This window comes from Electrona antarctica (genome assembly GCF_951216825.1).
Source record: "Electrona antarctica genome assembly, chromosome: 9".
In the NCBI taxonomy this organism is placed as follows: Eukaryota; Metazoa; Chordata; class Actinopteri; order Myctophiformes; family Myctophidae; genus Electrona; species Electrona antarctica.
In genome coordinates, this window is record NC_136790.1 from 24059102 (window position 1) to 24074043 (window position 14942).

The 14942-nt window shown below is 43.3% G+C and overlaps 1 protein-coding gene across 4 annotated transcripts in view; it reads right to left on the bottom strand.

The window, feature by feature from the left end:
- tead3b (TEA domain family member 3 b) overlaps positions 1–14942 on the bottom strand; it is a 36399-nt gene that overhangs the window by 14298 nt on the left and 7159 nt on the right. For all 4 annotated transcript variants that reach the window (XM_079509373.1, XM_079509370.1, XM_079509372.1 and 1 more), the window contains exon 3: positions 5012–5266. In XM_079509373.1, coding sequence (XP_079365499.1) covers positions 5012–5018 — 7 coding nt within the window. In that variant the 5' untranslated portion in view covers positions 5019–5266. The remainder of the gene's footprint in view (positions 1–5011; positions 5267–14942) is intronic.

The window sequence follows — 14942 nt, forward strand, 5'->3', positions numbered from 1 at the left end:
ATAACTGTCTTCGCCAACAACTGCCACCTGGCAGCAGGGCAGCCCCTTCTTCCCAAAACAACACCACTGTGTGACCCTGGAGCCCAACGGATGGCCGCACCTGCTGCTGACCATCCGCGGTCCGGGGCGGCAGAGGAAGAACAATGTGATCCCAAAGCCTGGCAGCAACTGCCACTCTCAATCTCTTCAACCGAGGGGACGGACAGAGGGGAAAACATGATATCCACCAAACTACGGCTCTGGCCTGTCGAAGCCCTTTGCTATCCCATTGTAGGGCCTGGCAGAGGACCGCCCCTGACCGACTGGGACACTTCTCCAGTTTCTCTGAAAGCTGACGGGTGCTTTTTAAGTTACTGTCTGAGTCAGTGCAGAGTGCAGACAGAGGCTCTGGAATTCCTCTTCCTCTGTAGAAGCCCATGCAGACAAGAACTAAGTTTGTTATTAATCCTAAACAGTCATAAACAATCGTAAACTTCACAACAGAGTGTTGATTGTTGATTGATTGCAAATCTTCAGTACTTTAACAGTACATTAGTACAGTAAAGAATGTTAAGCTAAAAGGATAACACAAAAAGCCCCAGGTTCTTGTTTCCATTGTGGTCCACATGGAGAGCAGTTGCTTGATATGATGTCAATGTTTTACTCCAGCTGCTTCATGCATACATAAGGCCAATAGTATGACATCAGCCACACTGTGCAGATGTTTGTAATTCAGTGTAATAATAGCACAATAAAGCTAAATTATTATACAGACAAAGAACATAGTGCTATGTATAGCATGACCAGGAGTTTCTGTTTCACGAGACAAGCTGAGCTGCCCAGGCCTGTTCAGACTCGACTTGAGTGGGGGGGGTCAGTCCTCAGTGAAGTCCTGTAGGCCCCAAATCACACTGTGAAAAGGTTAGTACACACAGCAGGGGAACACGACAGGTGCGTCTGCTGTACTATGCAGCCACACACAAACACAGAAGTGCGCGTGCACGCACGCACACACGCACGCACGCACGCATGCACGCAGGCAGACATGCACACACGCATACACATGTACAGGGCACATGCGCAAGGGCATAAAGCAAACACAAAAAAAATTCAATCATTTAACAACGATTGCACGTTTTGCATGACTCCCTTTGTTTCCTCTCTCTCCATTTCCCCTCATTCACTATCTTTCCATCTCTCCATCTAACCCCCTTTTGTGTTCACTCTCTCTATCTCTCGCTCGCTCGCTCACTCAGTCCCTTGTTGATTGCTCAACACCCACTCAGGGCTGCTCTGTTCCCTGCAGGCTGACTTTGCCGCTCTCAACTGCTTCCATGCCAAGACACGCCTATATCTTTTTTTTTACTACACGTCCATTGGAATTTTCCACTTCCATACAGAGATGGTGAACAAAAAGGTAATCCCCCTTGCTCACCTCAACTCCTCATTCCCCCTCTCACTCTCATAACATTGAGGTAATCCTAAATTGCTAACATAGTCCTGGCCAGCCATGACTGAAGACACTCCTTACGTAAGGGGACTGACAGGGAAGCACCGGACCTGCTCAGTCATCGTCACAGGCCTCGCTGCTCGCTGTCAGTCAAATCATCTTTTGCCCAACTCCAAATGCCTTCCCCATGGCCCATGCCCTCCGTTTTCTTCCAACTCTGTGCATGAGACGAGCCCATCGCTCATTCCTAATGTGCTATGCTACGGTCAAAACATGCCAGCCGCCTTCCTCCTCCCTCCCTCCCTCCCTCTCCCTTCTTTCTTGCCCAGAATGCTTTGCAACAGTGACAGCTGCAGGGCAGAGGTGTGTGCTGTGCTTGGGGCTTGGCATGCCTCTCCAGGGCCAGATAACACAGGTGAACAGCATGTCAGCAGGGGCCCAACGCGAAACCAGACAGACGACATTTTTTAAGTTACACTCATCTACCTAAAAAAGAAAAAACAGTCCCGGTTGTATTGTGCACCAATAATATTGGATTCTGCCTTTGATATTCAACAAATATGATACAATGGGGCGTACCATTGCATATTTAAACATTACTATGGATTTGCAGTGCTTTTGGACAGTTTTGTCAGATTTTGCATTCACAAGAAGAAGAAGAAGAAAACTCATTCTGTGATATGACAGTAAGGCACAGTTGTGTTTACATGATTCTCTGGTAATAAGTAGGTAAAAGCGTTGGACATGCCAATGGATAATGGATTATTATTAACAGATGTTTGCATTAATTAATTTCACTGTTCAAACTATTTTCCCCCTATGATCACCTTGCAATCCTACAGGGAAGTCTGGTCAGTTTTGTGGAACACCATACATCCCTGTAAAGTCATTATCCTGCTATGGCAATGGAAATTTGCTTCCCAGCAAAGAGAGAGAGTCAGAGAGAAATCCTGGCATAAAATGTGGAACTCCCAACGGGAGTGATGACTTGCCTGCTTTTCAAGGCCACGAGAGCCGGAGACTGCAAGGTAGACAGTATTACACACAGCGCAATCGTTAAAATTCCCCCAGCCTAACGTCAGGGTAGCTTTTAGATGTCTGAGGTCATCGCCTTGTGAGACGGCTGCCTCTTCTTCTTCTTCTTCTTCTTCTGGGGCATGCCATGGCTCTGCCAGGAGCGCCTCACATGACTGGATGTAAACGGAGAGTGTGTTTACGGCTCAGGGGGAGAAAAAAAGAAAGAAAAAAAGAAAAGAAAAGCAGGCTCATCTTGACCTCTAACAGGGGTCCTGACAGTTTGCTGCTAAGGGGACAGGCTGTAGTTGATCTGTCTCTTTGTTGACGTTCTCATGACAAATGGATTGCGCTGGGTTCTCAGCACCATCTTGCTAAACCGTTAGAGGAGCTATTTAGGCCAACACATTAGAGTTGCTGTCAGTAGCCCGTCCTAAAGGTCAGTGTAGAAAGACCCAATCATATTATAACCACTGCCAGTGCTTGTGTGATTCTGGAGAATTGTGTGTTAAAATTATTTATCACATCATTGCACGTTAAAAGGCACACCCATCACAAGTGTTTTGTTCAAATAAGTGTTAAATCGCTCTGTATTCCCATAGTAATCGTTGTTGTATAGAGTGTTTGCCTAGTAAGAGGGCTCTCTCCATCTCTCCAGGTCTTTAATTAAACAGAAAATACAGTTTCAGTACGGGATACCAATTTAATCCAATCACGAGAGAGAATTCATACAGGGTACAGGATAAACGAGTGAAATTGGAAGAGGTGGCAGGAGAAAAGGGAGAAGACCAAATTGGAATTGGAACACTATAAAACTGAAATTGATAAATAGGTTCTCTCTCCTGTCACCCACTGTACGAGTGGGTGACAAATAAAACCCTCTCGTCCGTGTTTAGCCGTGCTCCGTGAGTCTAATTTTCACCTGCAACCTTGCTACTTTGTCATATAACTGTCACTCACGGAACATGGGTTCTATAAATATTCTAAGTATCAGTTGGCTTTTTAAAAAGGCTCAGAATACCAGTGTAACAACAGGAGCCGTGGTAGCTGCAGCAGCAACAGTGGGCTGGCTGATACAACGCAGGTATGTGCGTGCGTCCCAAACTGTCTGACAAATCAAAAGAATGAGATTCCATCATGCGTGATTCATGCCCCAGGAATCCCATCTGACATCAAGAACAGAACAACTATGCAAAACAGCAGCAGAAGAACAATGCCTCAGATATATAAAGTTACATGTGAGACTTTAATGGATATGATCGATGGGTTTTTTAATGTTACAGTGGAACAGGATTCAATTTAAGTTTATGAGACATGGACAATAATTAAAGGGCAGGAAAATCTTACAAAGCATGGCTTGAGGCGGTTGCATTGCACTGGTGGAAATAAGACTATTTCGCAAACCAAAAATCGGGTTCGTTGAGGACAATACAAAGAACCACGACGAGCATTTGAGATTAGTGTCTTTTCAGAGTCAGTTGAGCTTTGTGGATTTCCTGTCACTCAGTTGTAAGCCAAACTTCCAAGGTCTAATGCAAAATCTAATTCAAACCAGCTCTTCAAGCACATTTTCTCACCAATTGGTGTGGGAGAGCGGGAGACCAAACTAACGTAATACTAATCCATGCAATGCTTAACACCTGGATGTCTGCAATTGAATCAAGGATGTTGCCAACTAATCCATCTGGACACAGAGTGTTTCAGAACATCAAGTGGTCAACACACCTGCAACTTAAAAAAACACACCACAGGAGACAGCAATGCTAAGGTCCTACGGAGAACAAAATGCCAACATGATGTTTTTTTATTCTCATGGTTTAGTACTTTAGTTCACACTGTGCTAATTATTGATAATTTAACTGAGTCATCCAGCATCAAACACTGCTTCCCCTGATGATGAGCCACAGTGACCTTGGGGCAAAACTATCGTGAAGTAAAAACTAGCAGGGCAAGAATGCCGCATGATCTGTTACTGCAAAAAAAAAGAGCAGGTTTCGCCACTGACAGATGTACGGGGCGGTACAAAGGGAGAGACTGAGACGTAACACAAAAAAAGAAAAACACCCCTGCCTTGAAAGAGGTTGGAGGAAAACCAGTTTGGGAGAACAGACGAAAGAAAAACCAAGGCGAGGAGGAGGTGAGATGCTCTGAGGAAGGCAGTAACCAGCTCAGAGAGCGCTGGTGTGACTGGAAGAACCAGCCCCTGGGTCAGAGCACAACGGGTATAGACTTGTTTTAAATGGAGTGCTGTGTGTGGAAAGAAAAACATACAACTGTGTCAAAGCTGTGGCACAAGTGTGAAAGAGGAGTGAGAGTCTCCAGGGCCCCCGTACTGAGAGAGCCAGGCAATTTCTTGTGTAATAATGAGAGATGAATTGATATATGGGTCCATGTGTCTTTGATTCGTGTATTTATTTATTTATTTTTATTTTTTCTTTAGTTTCAGCCACAATTGTAATGGAGGGTTGCCTTCAGTGTATTCATTAGAGTATGTCCTCCTGAGTACTATATAATTATTGTGTTCTGCATTGTTCCCTAATGCGTGTGGCTGCTGTCCAGCGCACTCACCATACATCTTCCCCTCGTCTGAAAGGATGATTTTCCTCCTGCCGCAGGGCGGGTAAATGGCTAAGGCCTCCTGGAAGCTCTGTTCAATGTCGGGGCTCCACACACCCTCTGCGTCCCCATCCAGGGCCTTGTCCAGCTCCTCGTTATTGTCCGTGTCCAGCCCATCCTCCGGGCTACCGTTCGCACTCCACTCGTTGGACGCAATGGTGGCGGCTCCCCCTTGGGCCCGACCCTGAGCCCCGCTGATCACAGGATCTGTATGAGACAGAGAGAGAGAGAAAAAAAAGAAAAAGGCAGGAGAGGAGGAGGTTTGGTTGGTTATTTGGATCACTCGGATTGCAGGTGCTAATTGAAACATCCTCGCAACATAAAATCCGAAGTGAAAATGTAAAAATGGAGCCGTAAATAAATAATCTTAAATTAACATAATTGTGAGACAGCAACACGTGTGTTTGGTGAGAGGGCCTTGAAGACATGTGTGAATCTTAAATGGGTTTGTCTTCTTCACATAGGTACAGTAGAGTTGGTGTTCTAGTACATGTTCCTTAATGATTATATCTGGTTTCAGTATTTATTTATGATACTGTATTTGTAGCGGCCAATTTGTATTGGGGGGGGGGGGGGGGGGGGGGAGTTGGGGGCGGGGGTCACGTGACACGGCCAAAGCATTTCCAGGGGTCCCCAGCCAAAAACGTTGAGAACCAGATCTTATGTTGTATTTACTTTAAATCTGTCATATCACCCAAGGAATATGATCTGTGATCATGACTATTACTGTGTCTACCTGATCCTGGGATATCTTTCAATGAAAATCTCAATAAAAAGATTTATTAAAAAAAACGTTGAGAACCCCTGCAGTAGAGGTACAGTAGTGGTACAGTAGCGGTACAGTAGCGGTACAGTAGAGGTACTGAAGAGTACCTCTACTTTGTTTGACCGCTGAGGTTCAGATGACTCAGGGTAACTTTAACCCTGTTATACTGTACACTGAGCAACTGGTCCTAATGACAGCCCTAATTAAAGACTGTTCCTTATTACTGAGTGCTACTAAATTCCATCCTTAATATAATAAACCACTGCAGTTAAGTCAGTCTGTTTCAGTGTCATCGACTAATAAATTATTTCGTTTTTTCAAAGGGAGCTAGTTTGTCCTAATTGCATCATGAGCCACACATTGTGACAGAGGTGGTGGATATTGCTAGTATTGTAAATGTATGGGCTGTTTGTTTTGGTATTGTCCAGGGAACAGTGTGTTAATTAAATTCCATGCAACTGCATTGCAACCAGCTTTATTCTCAACAACGACAACAACCTACAAAAGTATTAAGGTACAGAATCTCTCTCTTGCCCTCCACTCCAGCCTATCTCGACAAAATTGACTACTTGAATGTACAGTACTCTTGATTATGTTATGTATACATTGTATGATATTTACTTTTGTTGAATATTTTGGTGTCAGCGTGTTGGCACAGGAAATATATCGTACTGTAAATTGTGTCTGAATAATCTCGTAAGGGATGGGCTGCAAAAGGCAGTCAGACACACAAAATCGTTCATTCATTCATTGTAGGCTCACAGGAAAGCAACATGGACTCAGAGCTCCCTTAACATATTATTTCCTTGTTTCGGCTGTGCAAAGTTAACGCTTCTAACTTCCAACCTAATTTCAACTGGACAGACACGTGCAGGACAACTGAGAGGCAGAGAGACAGAAAGTTATATTAAAGAGCTATCAGAAATGAAAGCTTTAGTCTGTATCTCGGCAGGACTGTATAGCCCGCTTGACAAAGCATCACTTAACATCACGCCACTGAACGGTTTGCCCTAAATCCAGTCAATTGTTTCCTACTGTAGGAAATATTGGAAATATGGAAATATGTTGGGTAGCCAGCCACAAAAAAACAACTTTGAGCTGCATGGGTCTTATGTGCCTTACAATAAGCATGTCATGAATCTACAACATGGGACATTATATGTTTATTATAAGGTACAACTTTAGCTTTGTTTGACATATTCTTTATTGCAATCATTAAATTTGTATGAATAAACAATACTAACCGTAATTATTGCCTATCATTTCCTACATTTTTATTTCTCTGAAATGGCCAAATGAATTCAAGATATTCCATAAAATGTAGTTTAAAGACCTCACTAATCAGCACTAGCCTCAAAGAATTCTTGTGGTCTGGGAACTGTGTCCCAGTGTGGTTGGCTTATGGCTGACTGCAGGGAGAGATCTTAAGTATTTTTCAAGCTGCCTTCTCAGCATTGTATTGTTTCTGAAATGGAAGTCAATGAGGTAATCATCCTCCCAGGACGTTTGCGTTTTAGAATTTGCATTTCTGCAGATGTTGACAAAAATACACATATTGGATAAATATGGAGAACCCCAAAAGCAGTGACCCTATGGGTAAACTACAATCCTCAAATTACAAGAGCATTTTGAGGTTGCACTATAGCCTAGGGCTGGGCAATAGTACATCAATAACATGTTATCAATATCATGATATGAGACAAGATATCGTCTGGGATTTTATCGTAATATTGTGATACGGTTTTAATACGCCTTATTTTAAACTTAAGAGCAAGAGCAAGTTAAATAAGCATGCCACGATGTGACACGTTGTGAGGTTGTAGATCTGAATTTGCAAATGTTGAAAAATGATCCCGATATGATATTATCATCACAAATATCCAAATAGACCTAATTAGTCAAAAACAATATGATATTTGATTTTGCACTTATCGCCCATAGGTTCAATAATAGAAATCTAAAAAAAATAAAATGACAATAATCAGCTACTCCTAGATCTGTGTTTCTCAATTAGTTTCACATCAGAGACCAGAGTTGACCTCTTCCACTAAGTGGTAGCACATTGTATTGCTTCCATGTGACACAAAAATCAATCAAGAACATATTTTCGCCATGGTAAAATCACTCTCAGTCTCAGTGGTGATGTGATTTGTGGTGGTTGCTGTTTGAAAAAGGGAAATGTAAATCTGTAAAATCATTTTCATAGCCTTGAAGGCCCCAGAAGAAGAGCTTTATAATATGAGGTTACATGGTATGCTTATACTGTCTTGAAGTGTATAAAGGGTCATGGAACTGTCAAATAGCTTATTTTTAATCAGTGTATTTCCTTGTGGTCATGGTAAATTTCAAGTGAAAGAATATTTCCATTAATAACAAATCAAAACGTATAAGGGAGCAAGCAATGTGGTTTATGTTTACTGTAACGTAACTTTTTGTTATGTACAAATTGGGAAACATTAAAATAAATAATTGAAAATACTCACTCTCCTGGGAGTGAACCAGTGTTGTTTTCGTCAACTAATACTATGACGAAAAATGTTCGTCGACTACCTTTTTTCACTGATGAAAACTACATAAAAACTAAATAAAAACTAAGCCATGATGAAACTAAGACTAAATATACTGTCGATTTTGTCAACAAATAAAAACTAGACTAAAAGGTTATGAAGGGACTAGTGGACAAGAGATCCAGTATGAGTCATTTTACACTTGGTTGCATGCTGAAAATAGCAGATCTACGGCTATTTTCAGCAAGTGTAAAATCAGCCATTACGACGGCAGGCCCGCCAAAACACATTTCAGTCGACTAAATCACCTGTAGATTTAGTCGACTAAAATCTTATGATATTTAGTCGACTAAAACTAAACTAAACTAAAAACATTCCGGGTGACTAAAATGTGACTAAAAGTAAACTATTCAAGAGACTATGACTAAAACTAAATTTGCTGCCAAAAACAACACTGAACATTCCATAAAACTATCCAATTTGTTTTGGAGGGGGAAAGGAGTGGACCAAGTACTATCCATCTCTCTGTCTGTCTCTCTCCGTCTCTCCCTCTCTCTCTCTCTCTCTCTCATTTAGCGTCGAACTGGAGTGACTCACTTCACATTAGCGCTGCAGCAGTTATACAAGGACGCCACAGAAGGGACCACAGAGCAGTAAAAAGGGAGAGGTGGAGGATTAGATCCTTTCCTTCCATTCCCATCATCATTCACAGGGAATTACAGCAGATCAAAGCCAAAGACAACCAGAAATGCTGTTCCTGTTACGTTCTGGCTGTTGCAGTTTATGGCAGTCACTAAACTGTAGAGATTGAGAAAATATCAAGGGGCTAATTTTAGTGGAGGGGGTATTGGTTATGGTGAACCTTCTGCACTTTGGGGGCCCTAGGGGCATGGGTCATGGTGTTAAACACCACAGTGAAACTGAGTAGTTATCAGCGGCTCAAGTGTACCATCTCAGGCTTAACCAACCGCATTGCAGTACCCATACTAAATACAGAAGTTAGTCTACCAGCAAAATACATCAGTGCTGTCATTGACTGTATAGATTACAACTGTAATGGACTCGATAGATACAGGCTACCATCAAGAGGGTACATTGCTGTCTTGGACCCCAGGAAAACTAGCTGCCGTTAAGGCAGCAGCTAATGGGGATCTGTTACAAATAAACAAATAGGTCCCAGAATTTAGAAGGGTGCGTGAGAATAATTGAACATCATTTACAGAATAGACGTGCACAGGCTAGCAGTGATTATGAGAAAACAAAAGAGTATAAAAGCCCCACTAGCTATATTCCCAGCCGTAAACAAAATGAACTGAGCTGACCAACATTGCCATCCTTAAAGCCTTGCACTCTAACTAGTGGAGTTAAAAAACAAAACAAACAGCCTGGATTAAGTAAAATGGTGACGCCCCCCCTGGCCTGGGAGATTGAGAAACTATTCCCCCCGTCCCAACTGGCCATGCCCACTCCCTGCCATCGCATGACTGCACACACTAGACGCAACGACAGAGACAACAAACAACAACCACCATAGATTTTTAACAGACGTTGTGTTATTTATGCATTTCCTCAACAACTAATGTTGCTTAAAAAAGCATACAGGCTATATTAAACAGTGTTATACTGTGTAGTACGTTTAATTGTATCTGTATGAGTGACAAATAAAGCTCTCTGGAGTGGCAAATAAAACCCTCTGTGATTGTAGTGTCTTACAAACTCCCAAGATGTGTCATTTGTTATCTGTACTAAATACATTCTTCAACACAGCTGTACATAAACGCCTTTGCTCCTTTGTTGCTATTCATTCAATGTATAAATAACTATTTACTGACAACCGGAACCGGAGAGGAATTAACATCATGGAATGAGTAGAAAGGTTTATATTAGGTGTGTGTGTTTATTTTAATTTGCATGATCCTCAAATTGATATCCATTATATGGTTGTACATTTCTCTCCGACTTCAGAGTAGTGGCCCTATTTATAACTTCAGGCGTTAATACACAGAATAATTCCGACTTCAGCGTAGTGGGCTGTTCATAAACGATATTTGTACTTCAGTCAAAGTATAAGAGTAGCGAAATTAAAATACAAAAGTAGTGATTTATTGTTAATGTTGTTAATGTCTTCCTAGGTGGTGACGCGGTGAATAGGGGTATCGCCAAGTTCCGCCTTGGAGGTGACGCAGTGACTGGGAGCATCTGCATCACCATCTCAAACTTGGACGGATATAGGTGTAAAAAACAGCAGAAGCCCCAAGGCAGTGCAATAGAAAGGTTACCAAAATCATTAGTTTTTTTCCAGCACAATTTGACTATTAGATGATGAGGCATCTTGTGTACAGTACAGTACATCCAGTGGTTTTAAATATATTGTGTTTGGAAGGGAAGTGTTGGATGGACTAAGATGACCATGCCTCGACTGTAAACCAAACCCCAACATTACTTTTGCACCCCGAGGGGTGGGGACTCCGCTGTGTACATAATATGGTACACAGCGGCCTGTACAGTGTATAAATGATCCCATTTCTCTCCACAGCATAGAGAAGGAATTATTCTCAGCCAACCCACTGTCTTTCCCTAATGAATGCACAGGTGGCGTTGGCCGGCAGCTTTGGCCATGCCACGGCAATAATCAATTGTTTCTGTCCAGTTGCAGCCGAGGAAACACAGAGGCGGCCACTGAGAGTGAGAATAACATGTGAACAGCAGATGTCTGCGATATGAAGTTGTTATTATTGACGGCCTCGATCGAGCCCGATCGTGCCGAGTGTGCATGATGAGAGTGCGCTCATAAGTGGGGTGCCGTGAAAAGAGAGGCTCTTTCGCGGAGAGCGGGGCTTAAATTCCAGACATGTCCTTATTAAGAAAGAGCCGTGAGCCGCTCACTGTTTCTCTCCTCCTGCCTCCCTTGTGTCAACCCGACGCCCCCACCCCCCTACCCTCCCCCCACTCCACCCCTCCGCCCAGCGCTCAGAGCGTCTCTACCCAAATAAGGACAGGAGACCAGGGGATGCATGTATGGGAGGGGAGGGGGGGCTAGATGGTGGGTGGGTTGGAGAGCGGAGGGAAAAGGGGGTGGGTGGTGTGTGTGTGTGTGCGTGTGCGTGTGTGTGTGTGCGTGTGCGTGTGTGTGTGTGTGTGTGTGTGTGTGTGTGTGTGTGTGTGTGTGTGTGTGCGTGTGTGTGTGCGTGTGTGTGTGTGCGCGTGAGCGTGCATCCGCGTGTGTGCATAATGTGCGTGCAGAGAGGGGGTTGGATTGTCCAATTTAGGAGTCCACTTCAGGGTCTGGAAAACAGTGGGATTGTTCCTGCTGGAATGCAACATCAGCACAGAACAGACAAAGCCATGCTGCAGCTCCATGGACACACACATGGAGTGGCTATGACTAGAAGTAAGGCATTGTCAGTGGAGTTATCTTACCCTGTGGCATGTTTCAATACATCTTGTGGTGAAATCGTAGGATTTAAATCAGATGAACAGTAAGACCTTGAGACTAAAATCACAAAATTCACTTCAAGCCAAGGACTTGATAATGAACAAATTCTGATGGCAAAGCACTTGACTTTATGCCTTTGTCGATAACATTATAGACACTGGCAGGATCAGAAAAGCAGCACTGGTTCAATGGACATAGAAGAGTCCAAATAAATGGATTATGGTGTTTATGGTAAAAGCAACATGTTTCTCTGATTCTAAGATCAGCTGTTCTAAGACCATACAATGGTTTGGATGAGACACAACACCTACAGTATTCATGGTTGACAGTAATAAAAGCATTGACCTTCTGACACACTCACACTCACACACACACACACACACACGCACACACACACACACACACACACACACACACACACACACACACACACACACACACACACACACACACACACACACACACAAGCACTTTCCAGATGGGAGGGTATACTTAATGCTTTTAACTGAATGTCATGCTACACTCACATTTAACACAGAACCAGGCGAGACAGACACACCTCCCCGCCCACTCTCTGGAAATCAGGCCATGAAACTTGGTGAGACCAACATGCTACAGAATTCCAATGTGCAGCAGGAATGTAAATAACGCTGCAGAGCTATGCACCTCGTGCATTCATTCAAAACGCCACCATTCATGCATCGGAATCCTCTTCCTTGCAGTTTCTCAGGCATTTATGCTGCGATCACATTGCAGTCTGTTTTCAGCGGACGGCTTATCTCTCGCTCCAGCTCCATCTACAAAAGCCACAGAGTTTTGTTGGCATCGCTCTCTCTCAAGGCTTTTTCTTTCTAGACAGGATAGCTTACAGTGAAACGTCCCATTGAATTCCAGTAATTCTACTGAGTCACTCTGCTGTCGGCTGCCCAGTCGTTGGAACTTGGAAAGCTGTCGCTGTAGCCTAAATAAGGGAAGGGATTCCATCACCTACATTTGGTTTAATGTGCCACCAAAAGGAGGAAACCCCTTGCAAAACACTTTGGAGGCTGGAGAGTGACACAAACTCACACGTGTGCGTTCTGACTGAGGATAACAAACTGAGAGCAGAAGATATGTAATCGTCACCAGTGAGAATTTTACAGTATCATGCAGCAATACTGACTAAATCACTGGGGAAGCACACACTGCAAATAAAACCACTGGATGGCTATTAACTTTCATTTATTCATTATTCTAATAATATACTGAAGATGAGATCATCTTGATGCTTTCAGATCAGCAATGTTTATTTTCTATTACAGACTGAAATTCGAATATGTTCACACGGGTCTAGATTCAAAAGTTCCTCCAAGATGTCTACGACTTTTATGGCCTGACAGGAAAGTTCTACTGGGTGGGAACTGGGAAAACTCCATTACAGTCATCCCTTCTCTAACACTGAGGAACAAACGGAGTGGATGAAAGAAATAAATCCCGTCTTCGCAGAGACTAAACATCCCATCAGCTGAATGAGCCACACAAGCCCATTGGGCCATAACAGTAGAACACCTGAGGACCGCATGTGTCAAGGTGGACTGTGGACATGGAACTAAATGGTCAAGAGGTGCACGCACATCCATAAATTGCAACGGGTGCAGGATCCAAAAAATTACTGAGGAAGGAGAGAGGAGATCCGCACACAGTTTTAAAAGCTCCCAAATGTTTTTATTGACAGAGCGGACAAAAAGTACAATGTTTCGGCCCCCCCTCCCCGCTTCGTCAGGTATACTGAAACAGCACGTCAACGTGCTGGCATATAGGGCAACGTCAAGTGGTGTCGCTCACGTCAGTTTGTGAGTGGAGAAACCTGGGACTCGCTGGAACTAACACATCAATCAACCTCAAGCCAAAAAACAGCACTGAACTTAGTGAACTGTTCCCCATTCGTGCCATTGCATCTTTGATGCATCTTAATTGTTTGCACATTTTCCCAGATATGTTTTAAAAGAAATTGAGCTCCAGCTCCACCTTTCTTCAGGTTGCCCAGAGACTATTTGTTGACCTTCCCTGCAACCTCCATTACTGTCACTTGTCAAAGCAACTGCAATTTTATTTGATTTTCATATATATTTAATTAAAATGTTATGTTGTTTTTTCTTCTTAAATTCATTCGCTGCCAAGAATATTGTACCAAAATAGCCCTCAGTGTCAGGCTTTTTTCATATTTACTTACTTTTTAAGTAGTTACAGAATATTCATCTTCACTGCGATCGGGGGAAAAAGGGATTGTAAATACGTCCATCAGTTCAATATAGAGCCCATTGAAAATGCAATTGTGGAAGTGGAACGATACAGGAAGAGAGATAGAGACGTTCTAGAAAATGGAAGTGGACGGGAGACGAGTGTTAGCAACTCATATCATAGGTTAGCAGATTATAGGTTAGCTAAGAGCGCTATCTAGTGTAAAAACACAAAAACATGTCAAAAAACGTGATTGGCACTATGGGCTTTGAAAAAAACCAAAAACACGTCCAAACACGTGATTGGCACTGAATGAGTTTAATTTTCTCCCTAATTCAGTCATTACCAGTTCCCCCATTTTAGTATAGTCTCTGTCACTGCCAACCCCTTCTGTTTGTCTGGGGAAGCTTGTCTAGACATCCATGTCTCCTTCGACACACATGACGAGGGGCTTCTTTTCACCCGACAGTGAGGATTTTCACCGGGAGGGCATGCAGAGGAACATGCTGTCCCTCCTAGTTACACTTTCTGCTGAACAGGCACCCGACCAACCTGCTAATGCAACGACAGAGAACACCTTCACCTGCCCGCTTCCCATCCTGGAACACAATAGGCTCATGACTGTAGTTCACTTTTCCACAAGGTGTTATACCCCTGGTATGGGTCAGTTTCTCATAGTTAATTTGATTGGCTCATGCACAGAGCCTGTTGCGTTAATTGGAACACACGGCCAAGCCAGAGGCACCAATGGTGCGATGATCAGGAATCAAACCGGAACTTTACCCCTGTGCCCCTGCGTATATTCTTTCTACGCCCCTCCTGCCTCTGATTGGCCTACCGACACTGCCCGTCTTGCCTGTCCTCCGACATGCAAGGCTACTCCGTGGTGGGAAATAATACGCGTACAAGAGAATGGCAACACGCGACAGTAATTTGTAACTTTAATTTTTGTAG